Source organism: Heterocephalus glaber, unplaced genomic scaffold, assembly GCF_053883595.1.
Source record: "Heterocephalus glaber isolate CG9 unplaced genomic scaffold, H.glaber_assembly_v1.0 deba00000818, whole genome shotgun sequence".
NCBI classification, from domain to species: Eukaryota; Metazoa; Chordata; class Mammalia; order Rodentia; family Bathyergidae; genus Heterocephalus; species Heterocephalus glaber.
In genome coordinates, this window is record NW_028258164.1 from 18,903,750 (window position 1) to 18,929,630 (window position 25,881).

General features: G+C 45.2%; 1 protein-coding gene and 1 pseudogene across 1 annotated transcript in view; one reads left to right on the top strand and one right to left on the bottom strand.

Annotated features, from left to right (window-relative positions):
* The window catches only part of Ptprn2 (protein tyrosine phosphatase receptor type N2), a 611,205-nt gene that overhangs the window by 351,854 nt on the left and 233,470 nt on the right, over positions 1-25,881 (bottom strand). The window contains exon 6 of the mRNA XM_004860321.4: positions 18,949-19,309. Coding sequence (XP_004860378.3) covers positions 18,949-19,309 — 361 coding nt within the window. The remainder of the gene's footprint in view (positions 1-18,948; positions 19,310-25,881) is intronic.
* LOC101715993 (UBX domain-containing protein 2A pseudogene) lies at positions 4,753-5,529 on the top strand (annotated as a pseudogene).

The window sequence follows — 25,881 nt, forward strand, 5'->3', positions numbered from 1 at the left end:
CACAGCCTTCTCCTCTCTGTGCTGCACTCTGCACTCACCGCACCTTTTTCTTGTCTGTGCTGCTGCCTTGTGAAGTCTTATCTCAGGCACACATATCCACAGGTCTAGTGACAACAACAAAGGAAATCTCAAAGAAAATGGAAATCAGGAGGGAGGGGAGGACAGAGCTGTGGGAAGGCTATGGCCACAGCCCTCCTGCAGGGGCTCCTGCCCATCCGGTAAGACCAAGCCACTGCCCACAGGCCACTCCCCCGAGCACCAAGCTGCCAGAGAGAAACATGAGTCACCTTGAGGCCTCTGCCAAGACAAGGACCCTGAGGGGGAAGAGTCCCTCACATGGCACCACTGTTCCAAAGCCCCTGCCTCCTGTGGTGGACAAGCTAGGGCAGTGGCCTCCATGGCCAGGTGCAGAGGCAGAGTCGTCACAGGGGAGGTGGCCAGGCCAGGCACCACAGGGGAGCCCCAGGCTCTGCATTTCACCCAAGGGATGGAGAAGGCCAAGGGCTCACAGGGAGGGCACTTTCTGTGGGGCCCCAACCAACGGATGCCACCACCATTCAGCTGACCAGGCTTACTGCTCAGGAGGTGGGAAGGGGCCCAGAAACAATGGCATAGCCAGAGGCTACCTCTTGGGCAGACAGTTACTTTAAATGTGGTCACAAGTGATAAGGGGGAGCCACAAAGACCACCGCGTTCAAGTCAAGATCTTTCTGTTCCCCCAAAAGAGAAATGCACCCTGCACAACCAGCTCAGGATGGTGGGCACCTAGAGCAGAGGTGCAGAGCCTGGCTTGCCCTCCCCTGTTGAGCACAAGCCTCAGCTGGCATCAGAGGGTCAGAGACCTGTGGGTGGGGCAGGCTCAGGGGTGCTGCTGTGCTCTCTGCGAGGCCACATGGCTTGAGGGTGCTGAGGAGGCAGCAGCCAGTGGAGAATGGCAAAGAAAGAAAATTCTGTGGCCTCTCAACAAAGACAGCTAAATGTTTCCTCAAAGTTAGGATTTCTTGGGAACACAAACAAAGCTTCATGATCAATACCGACAGCCAAGATGTGAATGTTTCTGAGCCCTGGAAGGTTTAGACAGGTGGTACATTGGTGCACATGTGTGCCTGTGCCTATGTCCACCTGTGTGTATCTCTGTGTGCGTGTGTATCTCTGTGTGCATGTATATGTGTGTCTCTCTCTACGTGGCTGTGTGTGGGTGTCTGAGTGTGTGTCTGTGTGTGTATTGGGAGTATTTGCTTCAGACTAGTAAGGAAAGCCAACTAGGAAGGAAGCCAGAAGGGAAATCACGTTGGAAAGCACAGCCCTGTCGGCACCTTTCTTTGAAACCTCTCAAGTCCAGGAGCCCTCTGCCTTTCTCAAAGGACAGGAGTGTCCTGGGCTGCTCCAAGGGAAAGGCGCACAGAGCCCATGTCCAGGGAGAGTGGGGACCACGGAGGCTGATCAACCATGTGCCACACGAGTAGAGATGTTTTGCCACGGCCCCTCCTTCCAGAGCCGCACACTCACTCAGACAGAGCGTGTCTTCAAGACAAGAAGTCACAGTGACTGTGTTCTTTATGCCAGCGGCCCCCCCCACACACACACAGCATGCCTGCTCCCTCATCACGGTGAGGATGAGAACCAGTCACTTGTGTCCCAGTGGATGGCACACTTGGCCACACAGAGAACCTGACTGTGGACATGGCCAGGAGAGACTGGCAGCTGCAGTCCCAGAACCAATAAGGATGGCTGAGGAGTGGATCAGGGTCTGTGCTTTCCAGGAAGGGAGGACACAGAGAGGATGTTTCTCATGAGGGCAAAGCTAGAAGAGCCAGGCACGTGGCAGGGTCCGCTGGACCTGTTAGCAGAGTGTCTGGGCACTGCCAGCTACCCTAGTGGACAGCACTGCTCTTATGTTGGGCCAAAGGATTCCAAGACCCATAGGGTATCCTCCCTTTTGCTATAGTTGTGGCTAAGGCTCTGGGCCCCACTGGTCACATTGTGCTTCCCTGTGTACTACACCTCAGGCTTGCTGACCTGGACTCAAAGGAAGTGGACTAGACTGCCTTCTGGTGGGAAAAAGACTGTGTTGTATCCCAATGTGATTCCACGGAGCAGAGAGGAATAAACCTACAAGTGTGGGCTCAGGAGTCTCATGTAGGCCTGGTGAAAAAGGCACAGTGTGTGAACCTCATTATGCCTCAGTTTCCTTATCTATAAAATGAAGACAAGCGAGACAAGAGGATCACTTATCCAAGTATCCAGTACATTGTGAGTGTTTTATAAATAACAAATACCCTAACAATGGTTAGGCAATAATGAGGGCTCATGTTAGCCCCCCATTGCCTTTCACCCCTTCCAACCCATTCTGAGATCCAAATACTTGAATCTATGGTAGGTGCTGGCTACAGCTCACAGCACTCCTTGAATAAGAAGCACAGAACACATCAGAGCGCCCAGCCATGCACGTGAACTCCTGTCTCCCACTGCACTCAATAGCCAGTTTAAAACTGTATATCATGAGCCTGCCCTTTGCCAGAGTGTAAGCCTATATCCAAAAGTGTGAATTTCAGTTATTAAAGTTAGACTCCAGGCTGCACTGAGCTACTCATCCATCCAGCCATCCTTCAGTCCATCCACTCTTCCATCTAGCCATCCATTCATCCAACCCATCCAGCCAACCAGCCAACCATTGTTATATCAAGTCATCTGTCCATGCATCTATCCCTCATGCATCCAACAATCTACTTATCCATTCACACATCTATTCCTCATCTATCCATCATCCATCCATCCATCTACTCATCTACTCACCCATCATCCATTGTCCATCTATCCATCCATTATCCATTAACCATCCATCCATCCACCCACCCATCCAACCAGCAATCTATACATCTGCCCATACATCCACCTATCTACTCATCCATCCATCTATCTATCCATTTCCTCAACTTGTCTTGGGCAAACATTGTCTTTAGAGTCCAGGAGATTTTATTATGAGAAATGGCAGCAAATTAAAGGCAAACTTTTCTGTAGAGTCACAATACACACACACACACACACACACACACACACAGACCCATACCCATACACACACCAAAATATTGTAGGCCCAGAGTCTAAAGACACTGGAAAGTACAAGCAAACTTGGAATGGGCCAATTATTAAGACCTACAGAAAAGTTGCATGGCAGCATCTTCAGTCATTTGTCTTTTCTCCTAAAACAGACAAGCATTTAGGCTGTCACGTTACCAAACTGTCACGTAGTAAAGTATTTGTAAAGGAAGCTTCTTTCCTGAATTCAACTAAACAGTCTCCAAACTATTAAAACATAATCTATTTGTAAATCACTCCTTGTATTTTACCCCCCAAAATTAACAATTAAATTTGACATAAATATGATAAAAATCCCTTTTCACTATAAACCTTTAAAATATAAAAAACATAAAATGTTACTTTTTTTAAAAGTATAAAACTTTATTTTTTATCTCTAAATAAAGGTAATTCGATAAATTTACTGATTTTTAAAAGATAAACCTAAATTAGGTTTTGAAAAAAAACCCTTACTATATAATTTTGGAATATTGAGTTATCCTGAGCAAAAAGTGTCAAATGTATATTTTAAGTAGAAAATTAATAAGATATGAAGAAATGATATAGAATAAAAAGTACACAAAACAATTCTCAGTGCACGTAAGCCTCATTATGAAAACGAGGAATTGAAGTGATCTGTACCGTGGCAATACCAGCATAGAGATGAGAAAACGCCACCATCTGAATCAAGAAGCTTCCCTACCAGGCTCCTCCAAGCAGAGGCCCATTGAGGACACTGCTGTTCCTGCAGGCATAGGGCCTCCTAGGGTCCAGATGTGAGACCTGCCACAGGTTCCCAAAACATTTCCCAAGGCAGGTAAGTAGATAGAAGCCTTTATGAGAAATCTTTAGTGAGTGTTGAATGAAAACATGTTCTGTTGGATGCCAACAACCAGAAAACCCAGCCAGAAAGCCCGCTGCGCTCTGAGTGCTCTGGTTAGCCAAGCACGAGCTCTGGGTTTCTGGGACCATCCTTGATTTGCTAAGAGACCCAAAGATACAGTCCCTGCCACCTGACCTGGTGCCAGTGTGCAGAAAGGAAGGAAACTAAGTGGCTGGTGGCCATGCTGTAGGATGGCAGGAGGGTGGGTCCAGTATGGGGACCTGGCTGGATAACTCACAGCAGCCCTAAAGCATTCACTCTGACACTCCACTGTCCACCAGCCTGGGTGGGAGTAACATGACCCGCACTGGTCAAAGACAGCTCAGTCAAACCAGAAATCCTACAAATCCACAGCAAACATACCTGACAGTCTCCCAGAGTAGGGATCACCATGGAATCCCAGGGTCTCCTGGAGCCAGACCTGGGTTCATAACCCCAACCTGCCAACGCAGTCCTAGAAGTCTAAGACAACCTGTCCAGTCTCCTCCTGTCTCAAGTCTCAACTGTGTCAAGTGGAGTCAATCATTCCTACATACATGGTCACCGAGGAATGAAATGAAGTAGATAAGTCACCTTCCACGTGGTCAACACTCAGTGCCATTGATCTAAAAGGACCCCTGTCCCGTGCCCTTGCCCGCGACCTTGGCATGTGACCGCGTAGCCAGAGTGGGTCTGGGGACGGCGCGCCTTCTGGAGTGATTCCCACCAAGCCGAGCGGTGGCGAAAGTGCCCGCGGGCCCCGAGGGACTGGAGGGCCAGGCTGCCACCGCGCCCCGGGAAACACCAAGAGAATGAAAGAAGTAGATAACCTTGAAAGTATAAAAGAAGAATGGGTTTGTGAAACAGGACCTGACAATCACCGGCTTAGTGATAAGCGACGAAGGAATTGTGAATATTTTGTTGACAGTCTTTTCGAGGAAGCTCAGAAGATTGGAGCCAAATGCTCATCCTCCACTGAACAGAAGAGACAGGTAGATGTAAATATAAAATTATGGAAAAATGGATTCACAGTCAACGATGATTTTAGAAGTTATTCTGATGGTGCAAGTCAGCAGTTTCTGAACACCATCAAGAAGAGGGAATTGCCTTCAGAATTACAGGGATTTTTTGATAAGGAGGAGGTGGATGTTAAAGTTGAAGACAAGAAAAATGAAGTATGTATGTCCATGAAGCCTGCATTCCACCCCTTTTCAGGGCAGAGGCACAGACTGGGAAGTGCCACACTGCAAATTGTTTCTAAAACAAAGACTGTTGAAGTTGAAAGTAAAAATAATTTGTCTGTTGTTTCACTGAATAACTTGGAGCCCATCACTAATATAAAGATATGGCTAGCAAATGGGAAAAGGATCATCCAGAAATTTAACATTTCTCATAGGACAAGCCACATCAAAGACTTCATTGAGAAATTCCATGGGTCTCCGAGCAGTCCGCCCTTCTCCCTGGCAACAGTGCTTCCTTTCCTCAAGTCTCTGGATGAGTTGCTCACTCTAGAGGAAGAGGATCTGCCGAACTCCGTGATCATTCAGAGACTCAGAAACACTGCCGAGCCTTTTAGAGAACTTTCCTAGTGTTGGTTTCTGAGAGACTGGAAACTGCAGAAACGTGATGGTTGCAAGCGGACGTGCAAAAGTGGGAGAAAGGAGAACTCAAATTTGCTAGACTTTGATCTAGAGATATTTTTGTTGGTACCGGAGATCAAACGCAGAACCTTGCATTTGCCAGGCAGGCGAGTGCCACTGAGCTAAATCCCTGCCTGACCTAGTGATATTTAATTCTCTCCTGATGAGAGGTTTTTTTTCTCAGTACTGGGGATCAAACTCAGGACCTTGTCCTTGCAAGGCAGGCACAGCACCACTGAGCTACATCCTGGGCCTGATGATGGGATTTTTAATCATTACAAGTTAGGAAAGTAACATATGACTGGAAGTTGTATTTGTCACACTTTTTTCCAAAAGGCTACTCAGAAAAAAATACACTTATTTTCAAATACCAGTTAATCAACATAACATATATTAACTGTATCTTTTAGAATCTTAATATGGGCTGGCCATGGTGCTGCACACCTGTAATCCCAGCACTCAGGAGGCTGAGGCAGGAGGATCATTGTGAGTTTGAGGCCAGCCTGAGCTACACAGTTCAGGGACAGCCAGAACTACACAGTGAGACTCTGTCTCAAACAAGAGAATCTTCATATGGTATAAGTTAACAAAAATGTTCACAGCATCAGTTACTTACATATCATTTCCAAACAACAGGTATTTATCTAAATTTTAGCTATCTCAGAATTTTTAAATAGCAATACATTAAAAATGACAATTCCAGGTTAAAAGCATCAGTGTAATTGTTTTGTGCCTCAGATGGAATCAGAAGTCTGGGGTGAGCTGGGTATGGGGGTGCACAGGTGTCCTGAGTTCAAGGCCAGCCTAGGCTTCATCACAAGGCCCTGTCTCAAGACAAGACAGAAACCCTAAGATAATGACCTGTTTCCACCATCACTTTGTCTGGACCTCAAAGCCTTCTCAGTGTTTACTCTACTGGGATGATGTATGCACATATTTGTTGGCACCGGTACATAGGTTGTATTTTCACTTAGGTGTAAAATTGTGCAGTTTAGGATAATGTCACTATTAAAAAAAAATAAATGAATAAAAGGACCCCTGTCCCAACCACCTGTCCACACTCACAGTTCAGAAACATTCCCTCTCATGGTCACCACACAGTTCTCCTTGGCCTGTCTTCATTAACCTCCCATTAGACAGAGAGCGGAGCACAGACACCCCATGTCTGGCAATGCCCCACGGTCCTGAGGGTGAGCACATGCATCATCAAGGGGACACTTCCTTCTCCAGACGACAGAGGTCAGAGGGAAGGAGCACATTCAGCAGGCCTCCTACCACGACTGTGACAAGAAGACACGCTCACTTGAAGACAGCATGATAAAAACAGCCCCTAAATCACCTCCTCTCATCTCCAAAAGCAGCCTCTGAGGTTATCATTGGTGACCAGCTTTAGAAATGCCTGAGGGAGATGCCGGAGCCCTCAATGGCTACAGCACATGTGGCACAGTGAATGCTCTCTATGAGCCACATTCACACGTGTCAGAACACACTGAGTCACCTCAAAGGCTCCACTGTCAGTCATCAGAGGATGAACCGAATGAGGACAGACTTGAAGTCCAACCGTCTCGGTGGACAGAAGGACCAGGCACAGAGAGCAGTCAGATGCCTTGAGCACCAAAGTGACTATTCTTTGGTTTCATCCACTGACTGTGCGATTCTGAGATCTGGCCAGCTGATAACGACATTTTACGTAGCTTCCAATGCTTCAAGTGGGCTCTGGTAGGGCGATTATATGAAATGTCAGGATCAACTATATAGGGCTAGAGAGGAGATCAAGTCACAATGACTCTGCACCCATGCCTGCTGTAGACCCGACCCACTGAAATTATGTGTCTCTGTGGGGTCTCCCAAGCCAACTCTGAGGATGAGCAATGACATGCAGAGAGCCTGCTACGGAAATGCTCTCACCAAGCCATGAGTCACACAGGGTGGCTTTTGCTCCTGAATGTCTTCATTAGTGTATGTGGAAGACAGGACACAGCCTAGCCACGCCTGGACACCCGTGGTCCTCACCATGCTCATCATCATCCCCACCACCTTCACTACCATCACTAGACTCATGGTTACCATCATCACCATCATCAGGAGGAAGTGGCCATGCTCCTTTTGTCTGGAGGGCATATAGCATAACTGCTGGAGTGCAGTCCTTGCATATTTGCAAAGGATTCAGATAGATTCAGTAGGAGCTTATTATTTTGCTGTCTTTGGGCTTCTAGCAGAAGACATGGATGTAATTATGTCAGCATCTTGTCTATTTTCACTGGAGACAACACAGTGATCGCAAAACGTGTTCCCCTTCCAATTTGAGGGGCCTAAAGTAGCATAGCTAAGTGGCAAAGACTACTCCCTGGTGAATTCTAACAGCTCAGACTGCAGGCACCTGTTTCCCAGCCAGGTAATGTGAGTTCATATTCAGGGGGCTCTGTGTTCACCCAGCCTACCTTTCTACTCCATGCAAGAGCCAGGTGGAGGGGCAGTGAAGCTCAGCCGCTCCCAGCACCCAGAAGGAAGCTCCCCTGCTGCCATCCCAAGCTCCTAGGGCACAGAAGTTGAGCCGCGTGGGCGCCAGAAGCACACACCTCCCCCCGCCGCGGAAATGAGAAGACACATAAACAAGCCTCAAAAACAGACTTCCAGATCAGCTACAGCAACCCAAAAGGGAAATGAGATGGAACACTCTGATGCTCAACCACCTGGACTCTCTGAACTGGCAACAAAAGAGGATCTGGGAAAAATGAAATCAGAAATAATTACTCAGATAACAGCAAAGATTTTGCTCATGGTGCAAGACATGATTAATAAATCTAGAGAGGACACAGATAAGAAAGTAGAGGATCTGAGGAACATGATGGAATCCCAACATAGGAAACAAATGGAATCCATAAAACAGATACAAACAGATTTCCAAGAGATTAAAAACTCCATCGAAAGTCTGCGCAGCAGAATGAACCAATGTGAGGATAGAATTTCACATATAGAAGATAAGATTGGAATTAGTGACCAGGAAAAGAAAAATTGCTTTAAAATTGTAAGGGAACATGAGAAATCAATCCAGCAGCTGCTAGACAATGCAAAGAAGAATAATATAAGACTGATTGGAGTCAATGAAGAAAGAGGAGAGAGTGCAGATGACATAAAAAAAACTCTTCACAGAACTGATGGCAGAAAACTTCCCAAGGAGGGGAAAAGAACTTGACATACAGATAAGTGAGGCATATAGGACTCCAGCTAGCCTTGATAAAAAAAAAAAAAACAAACATAGGCATATAATTGTTAAGATTCCAGAAATCCAACAGAAGAACAAAATTCTACAAGTAATTAGAGAAAAGAAACAAATCACATACAAAGGAAAGCCCATCAGAATCACAGCAGGCTTCTCAATGCAAACCCTCAAGGCAAGAAGAGTTTGGAGTGATGTATTTCAAGCCCTAAAGGAAAACAGCCTCCAACCCAGATTGATGTACCCTGCAAAACTATCTTTCAAAATTGATGGAGAAATAAGATACTTTCATGATAAAGAGCACCTCAGGAACTTCATGAATACCAAACCAGCACTCCAAAAAATTTTAGACAATACCCTAGGAAAAGACAATGAGGATCACAACCCCAGGAAACCCAACAGAATGAATCCATTGGGCGTGACAAATTAAACACAAAGCGGGGGAATCCAACAAAAAGAAAAAGTCATGACAAGGCTTTTAAAACTTTTGACTTCATCTCCCTAATGAGTGTAGAATGCAATCTTATTATTGTGCTGATTAGTATTTTTCTGATTCTAGAATTGCACACCATTCCTTGTGCTATACTGGCTCTTTATCATCTTCTTATGTCTACATTTTAATTGGGTTGTCTATTAATGAGCTCTAAGAATTCTTTATATATTCTGCTCATAGGTTATACGCATTGTAAATATGGTCTGTTTAAGGACTACTTTTCATTTTAATGATGTCATTTAAAGTTCTAAATTTTGATGGAATCTCATCAATTTTTTTCTTTTATACATCATGTTTTTTGTATCCTAGGTAGTTCTTGCCTACCCTGAATTCATAAATATTTTCCCTTATAATTTCTTCTTAAAGTTTTACACTTTTAGGCTTTCTTATTTAGGTTCATAGATCCCTTCAAGTTATTTTCATGTATGGAAATAAAGGGTTGAGGTTAATTTTTTATATACGGATACCAGGTGTTCTAGTGCCGTTTGCTGAAGACATTATCTCTTCCTCGGCTCTTGAATGGAGTTTATATTCTATAAAATGCTAATGTTAAATAATCTTTCAAAACTCAGTGGACCATATATGTGTGGTTCTATTTCTAGATTCTCTGTTTTATTCCAATGATCTATATGTCTTTCCTTACACCAACACTGCCTTGATTACTGTACCTTTAGAAGAAGTCTTAAAATTGGGTGCTAAACGTCTTCCAACACTGTTTTTGTTTTTGTTTTTGGCTTTTCTGGGTCCTTTGTACTCCTACATAACTTTTAAATTTCAATATCCAGTTCTTCATTTATAGAAAGTATACACAGACCTGAATTTTTATATATACCTTGTGTTTTCTAATCCTGCTAAATTCAAGTACAAGTTCTAGGGGCTCCTAGAGATTTCTTAGTATTTTCTCTGTAGATGATCATTTCATCTACATATAAAGATTTTGCTTCTGCCATGCCAATCCTATCCTAGTTGTGTCATTTTATTGCCAGACTATTTTGGTTTAGACCTATGTTTCAAAGTCTAATGGACAGATGAAGAGTAGTCATACCTGCCCTTGTTCCCCACTTTAAGGAGAAAGCATTGTATCGTCTCCATTCATAGAAGGAGTTTTTGTTGGAAGTATGGAGTACATGTCTTTGATCTGTTGAGAAGTTTCTGTTGTACTTCTAGTCTCCTGATAGCTTTTACCATGAACAGCTGTAGAATTTAGTCCAATACTCTTTCTCCAACTAGTGACAGGATCATATGGCTTTTTCCTTTCCCCTGTTAAAATGATGACTTTTGGGGGTGGATCTTCCAATGCTGAACCAACACTGCCATCCCTATAACAAAACCACTTTCTACATACTGCCAGATCTGACTTCTAATAGTCTGTTTTGTTAAACAAATTTCTATCTATGTTCATACTTTTTTCTTCTATTATCTTTATCCAATTTTAGGATTAGCACAATGTTGAGTTCCTGAAATGAGGGGAGAAGTGTTCCTTTTTTCTGCTTTGTTTGATATAATTTATCAGTTAAAATGTTTATGAGCCTGCTGTTGTCATATAGGTAGGTTTTCAAGCTAGAAATATACTTTCTTTAATAGGTGCTTTTCAAATTTTATATTTCCTCCAGAGTTAGGTTCATTAATTTGTTTTCTAAGTTACTTCTTAGAAGTTGTCAAATTTATTTCAAAAAAGATTTTTGTAATATGCTTTCTGTATCCTTTTAAATTCTGTAAAATCTGTGGTAATGTCTCCTAGATCTTAATATTGTAATTTAAAAAAAATGTATAACTGATATTGTGTAACAGGAAGAAAAGGTCTAAAAGAGCAGAGGAAGTGGGAGGGGTAGGGGAAGGGAAAAAAAGGAAAGGAAAAAATATGAGAAGAGGAAAAAAATGGAAACAAGGTCTTTGCAAATAGGGAAGGGTGGAGGGGGTGAAGGGAGGGCAAGGGAAGGGGAAAAAAATAAGAGCCAAGAGACTCATGTAATGGCACAAGATCCCAATGATGAATGTAACTGTATTTTATACCTAAAATGTACCAATAAAGTTAAGGGGGGGGGCGGGAAAGAGCCAGGTGGAGAAGGGCACCAGTTAAGTAACTGCAGTGGGTGGTGAGCGGTGGAGGTAAAAATTCTCCTCCCTCCCTTCCTCCTTCCCTCCCTCCACTTTTCCCTTTTTGCTGTGCTGGGGATTGATTCTAGGGCCTCATATGTGCCAGGCAAGTGCTCCAACACTGAGCAACCCCTGAGCCTCAAACTGCTTTAAGTAGCTTCACTCAGCCTCACACAAGCAGGGCTTTGCGTGCTCAGATGTTACCTGGCTAACGACAGGGAAGGCAGCTGGGCCTGTGCTGGTGGTCAAGGCCAGAGCAGATTATGGCACTCTCCAGACATGGCTGCCAGGGTAATAAGTGTGTCCATTAACTAAATGAGGTAAAGCAGCACTCAGAAGAATACTCTGAATGGTAAGATTATCTGGCAACACTGGCAATGCCAACTGAGATGAGGAGGAGCAGGCACGTAGGTAACACTCCTCTACCATTAGCCGTGTGGCCTAGGTTCAGAGCAGACCAACCCCTGCCCAGCGCCCAGCAGCCTCAGGACCCAGCTCCATGTGCGGGGCCACAGGTGCACTCACTGGAAGGTGAGGACCCCTGCTGTTCCTGCACATCCTGGTGTCTTCAGTCAGCGGTCACTGCCCGGCCAGAATGCTCAGGCCAGGGGGGCAGAGGTGGACGGGGCCAGGATGGGTGACATTCGGGACCTTCTTGGTGGGTGTATACTTCTCCTGCATTCCAGGAGCCAGCCTGTCAGAGCCAACCACGGGAAGAGAAAGCGACAGAACATGAGGGTGTGAGCAGCTGAGCATGCTGCCTGTGGGTGCTCTGTGACCCTCATCTTCACTGAGGGAAATTCCTACTCAGTACCTGAAGAACTGTCCTGCCAATCCAACTGGCTTACAGGTTAGCACCAAGTTCACAGGTATTAAGGGAGCTGAGGGCCACCTGTCAGAGATGCTTCAGAAGAGGGGTCCCTTGTGGAGCCTGAGCCATGCGTGCCAGTGCTGATCTGGTCAGGGTCTCTTGCCTGGAGGAAGGCATGCCAGTAGGTAAGGCAGGGCAGTGTGTGTCCAGGGGCCCTGGCACACAACGGCTGTCACCCAGGTGTGAAAGACCCATCAGGTGCATCCCTGTCAGAGCTGCTGAGCGCAATCTGCAGCCAGAGGAGCCACCAGCTCGTGTGTAAGCCACAGTGTCACCCAGCAGCTGCCACTTTCCTGCCACCTCCTGCCCTGGGGAAAATATGTCTGCCTGCAGGGTGAGAGGCCTCTGACTACACAGCTGTCTCCTCGTGACACAGAAGGGGTTCACACATTGTAGGGGGATGTGCATCTAGGGCAAAGGACTGTCGGCTGCTTCCTCGACTCCACTCAGTGAGCGGCAGGGGTCCTCCTCAGCAGGCTCAGTACAGTGTGGCAGGCCGGGCATACTGCCCTGCACTTGGGGCAGCATGGCACTCTGCAAACACACGAGGCCAACAGGGCTTCACTTTAGTGAAAGGGACTCAGGACCAAGGTCTCACTGTCTCCAAGGGGACAGAAACAGCTGGCCCTGTTTTTCTCTACTGACATTGGCTCTGGTCACTGTGAGGATAAAGCTTGGCATTGTGCCTTGCTGGGAAAGGATGGGGTGCCTCTACTTCCCAACGGCCTGCAGGCCCACAGCACCAATGGGGAGGGATAGCACTGCAGGCTCGGAGGGAACAGAGGTCTGGCCCGAGGGAAGGTCAAGCAAGAGTGCACAGAAAGGAATGTCCTCAACGCCACCAAACTGTGCACTTGAACATGGTAGCACAGTCAGACTATCACACCTGTAACTCCATCACTCTGGGAGCCTGAGGCAGGAGGAAGGCAATTTTGAGGCCAATCTGGGCAACTTATTGATTTAGCAAGACCCTGTCTCAAAATAAATAATGGCTGGGATGTAGCTCAGTGCAAAAACCTTGGGTTTAATCCCTAGTACTGTAAAAAGAAAAAAATTTTAAAGTTAGCATGGTAATATAAGGTTTTGTGTATTTTATGCAATTTCACAAATTTAAAGTGAATAAGGAACTTGTTACATATTAAGAGTTCATGTTGCTGGCCTGAGTGTTTGTGCAGGGAGAAGAGAGAAGTATGAAAAGGACAGAGGCTGGTGGCCATGTGGTGCAGTCCCATGGTAGTTCCTCAGGCAAGGGCTTGCAGGGTGCTGGGGACACTAAGTGCTGGCAGGTCTGGGCCCTGGGGAGGAAATGGAAAGTGGTTCTCTCTGCATAGCCATTTTTCAAGTTGTGTACACGGATCATTTATTACTTTCACAACTGGAAAAGAGTACAACAAATCTTCTACAAACGCCGACACCCATGGTGACCTGATCACGCAGTGACCCAGCCTGCTGTGTGTGTGCGGTGACCGGGGTGTGGAGGCCCTCTCGGTGCCTCCACAGCTCACTTGCCGTCCTCCTGCCACCCCATGGGGCACACCTCTCCTAGCTTCAAGTCACTTTAAAGCTTTTGGAAAGGAGAAGAGTTGTAAGTAATGAATAAAGGAAGAGGAACTGTTTTCTAAGTTTTTACCAAATGAGCTTCTGCTGTCTGTGTCCAGCCAGTATCCTCGTGTGTTTGTCACGAATCAGGGAGTGGGTGTGGGTGGGGGCACACTGCAGGGGTCACATCTGGGACTGGACAGTGCTTCAGAGCTGCCCCTCCTCGGCTGCCACCATGGGACACGGCCTCCCCTTGGGGCCTTGAAGACATCCAGCTACCTAGAGCCACCTGCCCTCACAAGTCTGTGAAAACATGCACCCCAGAAATGTGGCGGGCCACCAAGGAAAAGGCAGTCCATCCACCTCCTCTCATCCTCCAGGTGAAGCTGGGCTTAGTGGAGGGGCTTCAGTGCCCCATGTCCCTCCAGTGATTCTGTCTCCTGGCCAGCTGAGCCTTTCCCAGGAGTCACCACTTCTGCCACGCTGCTGCCCACTTTCCAGGGTGAAACATGACCCACACCTGCCCTCCTGTCAGGCAGCTGTCCAGGAAGCACAGACTCGAATCCGGAGCAGCTTCCCTTTCCCTCCTGGCATTAGGAAGCAGATCTTCACCCCTGCCTGGACTGACTATTTCCTGGTGGCAGCTCCTCCCAGTGGCATAGCACTTGTGGACAGCCAGGGGCCTCTCAGCCTCCAGCTGCAGGGTCAGTGCAGAGCAGCCTTGCTGTTCCCAGCTGCCCATGAAGTCTCAGCAAACCCCAAAGCTTGAGGAGTATGAGCCAAGAAAGCCTGGTGCTGGAGCTGAATGGCCATTTTAAACATTGAAGCCCAGGAGCAATTCACCATGGCAGTGGATTGCTGTTTAAACCTGCATCACAGGGAGTGGGATTTTTGAAGGGATCTGAATTTTTGATCAAGTCACAATGTTAGCCTTCTAGGCTTGTTTCCTTCTCTGGAAAGTGAGGTTGTAGGAAAGGGAGACTGACAACAAAGCCACCCCTTGGGGCTGACAGAAAGCTGCTAGGGACAGCGGAGGGGAAGCATCAAACCCATGTGCACTCAGCACTCTCAGTACAAGTGGCCTGGTGCAGACACTGAAAAGGACACCATTCCCTGCCATCATGAAGGTTATGGCTCTAGGGGCAACAGCCACTTGTCACAATCACACAGTTGTACAGTGACCAGCTGTCCTCAGCAGCCACGAGGCGCAAGTGAACTGCTGGGTAGAACTCATCCTGCTGAGGATCAGGAAGGCAGGCTTCCCCGAGCAGTGTGTGAACTGTGGAACGGGAATCTGCCAGGCAGGCTACATGACCCTCAGGTGCCAGCAAGCCGAGAGGGACCAGAGGACACGGCACACTTCCCTGGAGAATGCTCCTGAAGTCCTCTGGCTAAATGCCGAGCACTCCTGCTCTTCCTTTACAGGGAACAGGAAACAGAGCAGAGGAACATGTTACACATCCCTGGGACGTAATGTGCACAAACCAGAATGTGAAAAATTCCTGGAGACAAATGATCCAGTTTCTGGAAAAAAATATCTGGAGTGAAAAAAGAGGGAGAAGAAGCTCCTCGATGGGCCCCTGCAGACCCTGCTTCAGAAGAGCCAGCTGTGGAAACTGTGGCAAGTGGGGAATTTGAGCATTGAACGGCTACCATGGTATTCATCTTTGTAGCCACAAAGCTATTGTGGTTTGGTTCACAGAGAATCTCATCTCTCAGCAGTACCGAAATACTGACAAGTGAAGGAATTCGATGACTGAGTTCGCTTTGAAATCATGCAGGGGCTGGCAGGGAGCAAGAGGGCGAGGTGCTGTAAGCAGAAGTGGGGCAGGCATGCAGGGGGCTCCTTGCACCATGACTCCACTCTGTGCGTGATGCTTTGCATGAGGCTGTGACAGCATGCAACACAGATGGGGCACAACAGGGTAAAAGGGTCATCAGCACTGCCAGGCAGCATGGGAAGTTGCCAGAGAATCACACAAACAAGAGTGAAGAGGGCTCTTTCAAGGAGGGGCAAGTTCCCAAAGATCTGCTCTGTGGGCCATGAGGACAGCCCAGTGCCAAGGAGCTCAGATGTGGGCACCTACAGGGACAGGGGCAGGAGCTCGGGCATTGTGTGCCATGTTCTTTCACCAATGGCCTCCAGCTGGACTTAGTCCCTTAGCGGTGGCAGTGGTATTGACCTCTCCCTGTTTCCATTAACTAGAACCAAGGTTGCCAGCAAGTAGGATTTCTTACACCCTGTGAGAAGGAGCAGGAGACAGAGGAGGCTCAGAGAGAAGATGACTGAGGATGAGGATGGATGTGGCTACAGGAAGGAGCATCAGAGGAGCATGCAGGGGTGTCAGGAACAGTTCAGGGTGGGCTTGGAAGGCAGCAGGATGGGAGGCAGGGGCTCTGCAGTGCAGCACAGCAACTAGGGACCACACTGGGCTGGGGAACCAAGCCACCGGATGATACCTTAGCCACATCGGCAGGAAGGGCTGCTTACCAGAGCCAAGTAATAAGGGCAGTGTGGAGGACACGGGGTCACAGAGAAGGGTGGCCAGGGCTTCAAAGAGAAGACCATCCCCACAAGTGGCACCCTTTGGGGGGTCAGCAGTCTCCCAGATGGCCCAGGAACGGTGTGGATGAGTGCACACTGTTCTGTCTCCCAGGGCACCCTCTGCACACAGCAGTCCGAGATAGCACTAGCGACAGTCACGCACCCTCCTCTCTAATCATCACTCCACATCTCCACTTAAGAACTGCTGTTAATGGCTGTTTGGACAGAGAGAGCAGAGAGGTGCCAGGCTGCAGAGCAGCAATGAGAAGAAAATAGGACTTTTACAGAGACCACAATTAGGCTTCTCTTATGGAGAACAGCGGCGGCCAATTTTAATGCAAGTCTCAGTCAATATTTTTAAAAGCTGTCATTTGCTTGGCTTCAGGCTGCATGTGTCCTCACAGGAGAAGCCTCTTCTTGTCAGAATCCCACTCCAGGCCAGGCTGAGAAAAAGGCTGCTAGAAACACCAGAGTCAGAACCTTCCATACATGGTGGAGGAGCAGGACAGGAAGCATCCTGCACTGTGATGGTGGCAGCTCACACAAAGACACTGCAAGCTGCAGTGTTGACACAGTCACTTCAGGGTCTGCACTCCACACTGCTGCACTGAGGATGGCGCCAACTGCAAACCAGACTCTTCTGAGGACAAAGCAAACGACCATGGCTAGGCTGCTGGAAGTGGTGAGGTAAGGCAAGGGAGGCATGACATTGCTCCTACTCAATTTTCCAAAGCACAACTGGGGCAGAACCTGTTCTGTGAGGAAGTTCCTCATGCTTCATCTTCACACAAGAGGTCAAACCTAGATCCCTATCTTTAACCTGGAAAAAACCTAATTCAAAATGGAGCAAAGACCTGAAGCTTTGACTCTGTTAGAAAAAAACATAGGGGAAACACTTGAAACTGGAGGAATAGGCACAAACTCCCTGACTAGGATTCCAGTAGCTCAGGAAATAATAGCAACAACCAACAGATGGACTACATCAAACTAAAGTTTCCAGAAAAAAAACTAACGAAGTGAAACACTCTACAGAGTAGGAGAAAACCACTGCCAGCACTGTTGCACCAGATAAATATCTAAATCTCTATAAAGAACAATGGAACGGCCCAGTCAAGAGATGGCAAGTGAACTGCACAGATATTTCTCAGAAGTACAAATGGCCAATGAACGTAGGGAAAATGTATAACATCCTTAGCCTCAGGGAAATGCAAATAAAAACGAACTGAGATTCCGTCTCACCCTAGTCAGAATGGCTGGTATCAAAGATTATAAAAAACCACATATGCTGCTATAAATGGGGAAAAGAAGGAACTCTTTTACACTGCTGGTGGGAATGTAAATTAGTAGAAACCCTGTTTCCACAAAAAAACTAAACAGAGCTACTGTGTGATCCAGCCACAGCACTCCTTGGTGAACACCCAAAGAAATTAAAGTCAGCATGGTATAAGGTAGTGATTGGAAACCTTTTAGAGACCGAGTGGCCAAACTGCAACCCCAAACCCTCTTATTTATTGCCAAGTGCCAACACTGCAATTGAACCTGAGGTTTTTGTTCAGAGAAAACAACTGTTATCTGATGCCCAGCTACTGAGGCAACTCGGCTCACATGCCAACAGAGAGGGCTCTGTATAACCACGGCAGCGCATGTGCCACAGGTGTGCCACCACTGGTATAGGGGTATTTGCTTATCTGTGTTTACTGTAGCACACTTCACAACAGCCAAGATACAGAACCAGCCTAGGTGTCCATCAATAGATGAATAGATAAGGAAAATGTGATACACATACACAGTGGAGTATTACTAAGCCAGAAAGAACTTATGGATGGATCGAGAGACCATAATGTTGAGTGAAAAAAGCCAGACTCAAAAAGAAAGGTATCTCATGTTCTCCCTGATGTGAGGGATCCAAAACAAATGACATGGAAAGTAGAGGGGCACTATCAGAGAAGAGGAAAGGAACAGGGGGAGGGGATGGGGGATGGACGTGACCAAATATATTATACTCATTGAACCCCAAAACGTTATAAAGTCAGTAAGCACTAATAAAAGCGAAAATCTTTTTAAATGTTAGCTTCATATTTTGAGGTAACATCCAGTGCTGTACCAAATGATAGAGCAGCTATTAGCTATAGCTGGCTCTGGAGTGCTTGAAATACGACCAACCTGAATTGAGGTGTGCTGTGTGTATAAAATACTTCCTGGCTTTCTAAGCATGAAAAATAATGTACAATGTGCACTAATTTTAAATATTGATTATATGTTAAAATTGTAATTTTTAAAAATAAAATTATTACTAAGATTTTTAAAACTTGTGCATTCAAGACATCTGGGGAGGACTGAGGAGAGGTGAGGACTCATGCAGATGGAGTGTATTTCTCCCTCAGCTGGCTCTGTGTCCAGGGGAGTCAAGACCACCCCTTGCCCATTATCCACATGGAGGGGACCAGAGGTCCTACAGTCCCTCCACTGCACAGTGGCCTTCCTGCTAGACCCTCCTTCCATGCAGGACAAACTCTCAATGTGGTCAGAAAGCAACAAAAGCAGCACCAGGTATCCGGGCCAGCAAATACACGCGAACCCGGGATGGGGGCTGACCGACTCACCATTGCCTGTGCTCAGGGGCTGCTGGGTGTCTCCTGGAGCTGAAAGCCATTTCTGGGGGGGTGCCAGTGCAGAGAGGGGCCTCGGCGCTCTTGAGGGGCTGCGCAGAATGTACCTCGGCCCTGGGTCACCCTCTCGGGCTAATGCTGGAGGCATTCGAACAGTGTAGGTGCCAAGAGCCTCCATCAGGTGCTGTCTGTCCACACTGCTGTCTGCCTTTGGGCTGAGCTGGTCTGGCTGGAGCTGACTGATGGTCCTCAGTGGGAAGGCCTTGGGGTTCTGAGCCCGGGTCTCTGGAGGGTAGGTCAATGCTGACTTGTGGGCCACATAGCTCAAGATGTTCTCAGGGAAGGGCAACTCACCCTGAGGGGCAGAAGAACACAACAGTGAGAGCTGAATCATTACCACCAATACCCACACAGGATGGAACTGGGTTCAGTGTTTAAGGCGCTGGACAGCACCAGATGTCAATGAGCCATTAGCCCAAGGCCTCTACTGGACCAGCCAAGTTCCATACTTTATAGTCACTGCTGCATTGGTTTTAATAACAGCTTTATGGATAGAAGACACACACCAGTCAGTGGGTTTTCCTGTACTCAAGAGTTGTGTGAACATCACTCCAAATACCTCCACAACATTCTCATTGCCCCTAACAAAAATAAATCCTGTACACATTTCCATTTCCCTCCCAGCCCAGGTAATCACCAGTCTGCTTCTTGTCTCTACGGCTGTGCTTGTGTTGTGGATATTTCACATTCCATAATCTTACAGTGGCCTTCCCGGTCTGGCTTCTTCCACAGCTCATGCTCCGGGTACACACACATTGCAGCATGTGTCAGGATGCTCTTCCTTTCTAAGGCTGAATACTGGGCTTATGTGTGTACACATCACATTCTATTTATTTTATTATTTTTTGGTATTAAATTCTTTTAATGGTACATTGTAGGTATACAACACAATTACATTTCTCATTGGGAACTGGACCTTTACATGATGCATCGTGGTTCTTATTTTTTCCCCATTCCTAGCCCTCCCTTCATGCCCTCCACCCTTCCCTATTTACAAAGACTTTATTCCCATTTTTTCCATTTCTCATCATTTTTCCTTTCTCTTCTTTCCTTTCCCCTGCCCTTCCCACTACCCCTACCCCTTGGGACCTTTTCTTCCTATTTTACATTATCGATTATTCATTCTAATCATTGGTACATTTTAGGTATACAATATAATGACATTCATCATTGGAAATTTGCACCTTTACATAGTCTCTCTTGGTTCTTATTTTTCACCCTTGCCCAGCCCTCCCTTCAACCCCTCCAGTCCTCCCTATTTACAAAGATTTTGTTCCCATTTTTCCATTTTCATATAATAATCCCATTGCCTTCTATCCTTTACCCTAGCCCTCCCACTTCCTTCCCCTTTGCCCCTTTTCTTCCTATTTCAAATTACCTATTATACATTTAGTCCTTATTTATACTTTCAGTTTCTCACACCAGAGAAACTATTCAGTATTTATTCATGTGCGTCCTATTGAATTCACTTAAGAGTATTGCCTCAATGTGCATCCACTTAGCTATAAATGTCTCTAATTTCTCATTTTTTATGGCTGAGTAGTACTCCATTTTATAAAAAACCCACATTTTCTTTATCCAGTCTCCAGTTGATGGGCATTTGGGCTGTTTCCAAGTTTTAGCTATTACAAACTGCACTGCTATGAACATGGGTCCACATATATCACTGTGGTATGATTCTTTTAATTCTTTGGGGAAGATCCTCAGCAGTGGAATAGCGGCGTCAAATGGGACTTCCAGTCCTAGTTCTTTGAGGTATCTCCGTACTGATTTCCACAGTGCTTGCACCAGTCTACACTGCCACCAGCAGTGGAACAGGGTTCCTCTTTCCCCACAGCCCCACCAGCATTTGTTATTGGTTGATTTCATGATAGCAGCCATTCTTTCTGGAGTGAGATGGAATCTCAGCATTGTTTTCATTTGCATCTCTCAAATGACCAGTGATGTTGAACATTTTTCCATGTATTTATTTGCTATTTCTACTTCTTTGTGTGAGAAATATCTGTTCATTTCAGATGCCCATTTTTGGATTGTGTCTTTAAATTTGGGAGGTCTGATCTTTTTAAGTTCTTTATAGATTCGAGATAGCAGACCTTTGTCTGAGGAAGAGCAGGTGAGGATTTTTTCCCACATTGTGGGTTGTCTCTTCACACTGCTGATGGTTTCTCTTGCTGTGCAGAAGCCTTTTAATAAGAAGAGATCCCATTTGTTGATTGTTTGTGCTAGTTCACGGACAACTGAGGTTTTGTTTTGTTCATAAAATCTTTTCCTACACCAATGTCTTCAAGAGTTCTACCTAACCTCTGTTCCAACTGGTTCAGAGTTTCTATTTTAATATTTAGATCTTTAATCCATTTCGATTTTAGTTTAGTGCATGGTGAGAGATATAGGTCTAGTTTTAATCTTTGGCAAGTTGAAGCCCAATTTTTCCAGCACCATTTATTAAAGAAGCTATCTTTTCTCCAGTGAGGGTGTTTGGCTCCTTTGTCAAAGATGAGATGGCTGAGTGTGTCTGGCATCGTTTCTGCATCTTCTAATCTGTTCCACTGGTCCTCAAGTCTGTTTCTTTGCCAGTACCATGCTGTTTTTATCACAGTAGCTTTGTAGTAGAGTTGCAGGTTGGGGATTGTGATACCCCCTGCCATGTCTCTGTTACCTAGAATTGCTTTTGCTATTCTGGGTCTCTTCTTGTTCCAAATGAATTTTTGGATTGTTTTCTCGAGGTCTATGAAGTATGCTGCTGGGATCTCAATTGGAATTGCATTAAATCTATATAGCAGTTTTGGAAGTATGGCCATTTTCACTATATTAATCCTTCCTACCCAGGAGCAGGGGATGTCTGTCCATTTTCTGATATCATCTTCAATCTCTCTTTTCACAGTGCCATAGTTTTCAGAGAAGAGGTCTTTGATTTCTTACATTAGGTTGATTCCTAGGTATTTCAGTTTTTTGGATGCTATTGTGAAAGGAACTATTTGCCCTACTTCTCTCTCAGTGAGTCTGTCATTGGTGTAGAGGAAAGCTATTGATTTTTGTGTGTTGACCTTGTAACCAGCTACTTGACTGAATTTGGTTATTAAGTCTAGAAGACTTTTGGTGGAGTTCTTGGGGTCTTCTATATAGAGTATCATGTCATCTGCAAATAATGACAATTTGACTTCTTCATTACCTATCTTTATTCCTTTTCTTTCTCTTGTCTAATTGCCGTGGCTAATGTTTCCAGAACTATATTGAACAAGAGTGGTGATAGTGGACATCCTTGTCCTGTTTCTGATTTGAGTGTGAAGGATTTTAGTTTTTGGCCATTTAATATGATATTGGCTGTTGGTTTTTCATAGATGGCTTCTATCAGTTTGAGGTAGAGACCATCTATTCCAATTTTTTGTAGGGTTTTTATCATAAATGTATGTTGGATTTTGTCAAATGCTTTTTCTGCATCTATGGAGATAATCATATGGTTTTTGTCCTTGGCTGTATTGATGTAGTGTATTACATTGATTGATTTGCGTATATTGAACCATCTCTGCATCCCTGGGATGAATCCCACTTGATCAGGGTGTATGATCTTCTTGATGATCTTCTGCATTCTGTTTGCCATTATCTTATTAAGGATTTTTGCATCTATGTTCATTAGTGAGATTGGCCTATAGTTCTCTTTTTCAGTTGGGTCTTTCTCTGTTTTGGGGATCAAGGTGATGCTTGCTTCCAGGAATGAATTTGGGAGTATTGCTTCCCTTTCAACTTCATTGAAGAGTTTAAACAGCAGTGGCACCAGTTCCTCTCTAAATGTCTTGTAGAATTCAGCAGTGAAGCCATCAGGGCCCAGGCTTTTCTTAGTTGATAAGTTTTTAATTCCATTTTCAATTTCATTGGTTGATATTGGGTTGTTGAGAATTTTTAGGTCTTCTTCGTTCAACTTTGGGAATTCATATGTATCTAGGAATCTGTCCATTTCTTCTGTGTTGTCCATCTTATTGGCGTATAGGTTCTGGAAGTAGGTATTGATGATCCTCTGGATTTCTGCTGGGTCTGTTGTAGTTTCACCCTTTTCATTCCTAATTGCATGGATTTGGGCCTTTTCTTTCCTTTTTCTGACAAGGTTGGCTAAAGGTTTGTCAATTTTATTGATTCTTTCGAAGAACCAACTCTTGGCTTCATTGATTTTTTTGTATTATTCTCTTAGTCTCCATTGCATTGATTTCTCCTCTGATCTTTATAATTTCCTCCCTTGTATGAGCTTTGGGGTTGTCCTGCTCTTCTTTTTCTAGAAGCTTGAAGTTCAGCATCAGGTTGTTTAATTGGGCTCGTTCTGTTTTCCTAATATGCGTATTCACTGCTATGAATTTCCCTCGTAAGACTGCTTTCATTGTGTCCCATAGATTCCAATATGTTGTATTGTCATTGTCATTTAATTGCAGGAACTGTCTGATTTCTTCTTTAATTTCCTCTGTGACCCATTGGTTATTCAGAAGTGTGTTGTTCAATTTTCACGTGTTTATGAAATTTTTTGTTTCTTTTGCTATGAATCTCCAATTTCATCGCACTATGGTCTGTTAATATACAGGGGATAACTTCAATTCCTTTGCACTTACTTAAACATGTTCTATGTGTGAGTATGTGGTCTATTTTGGAGAAATACCCATGTGCAGCTGAGAAGAATGTGTATTCTGATTTTGTGGGGTGGAAGACTCTGTAAACATCTGTTAAGTTCATTTGTTCAAGAGTTTGATTGAGTTCTAGTATTTCATTACTTAATTTTAGTCTAGTTGATCTATCCATTTGTGACAGTGGGGTGTTGAGGTCCCCCACTACCATTGTTTTAGTGCATATATGACTTTTCATGTCTGTATTTATTTTATATAGTTTGGTGCATAGATATTTATGATTGTCATCTCTTCCTCTTGGATTCTTCCCTTTACAAGGATGTAGTGTCCTTCTTCATCTCTCTTAATCAGTGTTGGTTTGAAATCTACTTGATCTGCAAAGAGGATAGCTACTCCTGCTTTTTTTCGGGTTCCTGTTGCATGCAGTATTGTTTTCCACCCTTTAAATTTCCGTCTATGAGTTTCCTTTTGAATTAAGTGTGTTTCTTGTATGCAGCATATTGTTGGATTTTGCTTCTTGACCCATTCTGCCAGTCTATTTCTTTTGACTGGTGAATTGAGACCATTAACATTGATGGTTATAACTGAAACGTATTGACTTGTCATTGCCATGACTTCTTCTTTTTGTTGGGTTTTCCCCCTTTGCATTTAATTTCTTGTCATGCCAGATGGGTTCATTCTGCTTTGCTTCCTGGGGTTGTGATCCTCATTGTCTGTTCCTAGGCTATTGTGTAAAATTCTTTGGAGTGCTGCTTTTGTATTCACGAAGTTCCTGAGGTGCTCTTTATCATGAAAGTATCTTATTTCTCCATCCATTTTGAAAGATAGTTTTACAGGGTACATCAATCTGGGTTGGAGGCTGTTTTCTTTTAGGGCTTGGAATATGTCACTCTAAGCTCTTCTTGCCTTGATGGTTTGTGTTGAGAAGTCTGCTGTGATTCTGATGGGCTTTCCTTTGTATGTGATTTGTTTCTTTTCTCTAACTGCTTGGAGAACTTTGTTCTTCTGTTGAGCTTCTGGAATCCTAACTATTATATGCCTATGTGTAGATTTTTTTTGATCAAGGCTATTTGGAGTCCTATATGCCTCACTTATCTGTATGTCAAGCTCTTTTCCCATGCTTGGGAAGTTTTCTGCCATTATTTCTGTGAAGAGATTTTTTTATGTCATCTCCACTCTCTCCTGTTTCTTCATTGACTCCAATCAGTCTTACGTTATTCTTCTTTGCATCATCTAGCAGCTGCTGGATTGATTTCTTATGTTCCCTTATAATTTTGAAGCAATTTTTCTTTTCCTAGTCACTAATTACAATCTTATCTTCTATATCTGAAATTCTGTCCTCACATTGGCTCATTCTGCTGCATAGACTTTCAATGGAGTTTTTCATGTCCTGGAAATCTATTTGCATCTGTTTTATGGATTCCATTTGTTTCTTATGTTGGGATTCCATCATGTTCCTCAGCTCCTCTCTAGATTTATTAATCATGTCTTGCACTAGGGGCACAATTTCTCCTGTTACCTGAGAAATCATTTCTGATTTCATGTTTTCCAGATCCCCTGTTGTTGCCAGTTCAGTGGGTCCATGTGGTTGAGTATCAGAGTGTTCCATCTCATTTCCCTTTGGGGTTGCTGTAGGTGATCTGGAAGTCTGGTTTTGAGACTTATTTACATGTTTTCTCATTTCGACTGGGGCAGGGGGTTGTTAGTGCCTGCACGGATTACCTCCTCTGAGCTGGGTGAGGTGGGCCAGAGGCCGCAAGCAGTGGTAGGGATGGTGATCCAAAAGCCCTTTCCTGTGGGCTGGGAGCAGTGGGAGGGATGGTGGCCGGGAAGCCCATTCCTCTGGGTCAGGAGCAGCGGGACAGAAGGTGGCCCAAAAGCCCTTTCCTCTGGGCTGGGAGCAACGGGAGGGATGGTGACTGGGAAGCCTCATCCTCTGGACCAGGAGCAGTGGGACAACAGCTCAGAAGCCCCTACCTCTGGGCTGGGAACAGCGGGACTCAGTACCTTGGTCTGGTGGTCTGGTGTCCTCTGCATCAGACAGGTGGCTGCCTGTCTGCAGCGGGGTGATTTGGTCCACATTCTATTTATTTATCAGTTGGTGGACATTTGAATTGTCTCTAGTTTGGGGCTATTTTGAATAAGGCTGCTACAAAGATCCGTGAACCAGTTTTGGGGTATACATGTCTTCAATTCTCTTGGGCATCTACCTAAATGTAAAATAGCTGGGTCAGATGATAAGCATATTAAAAATTGACCAAGC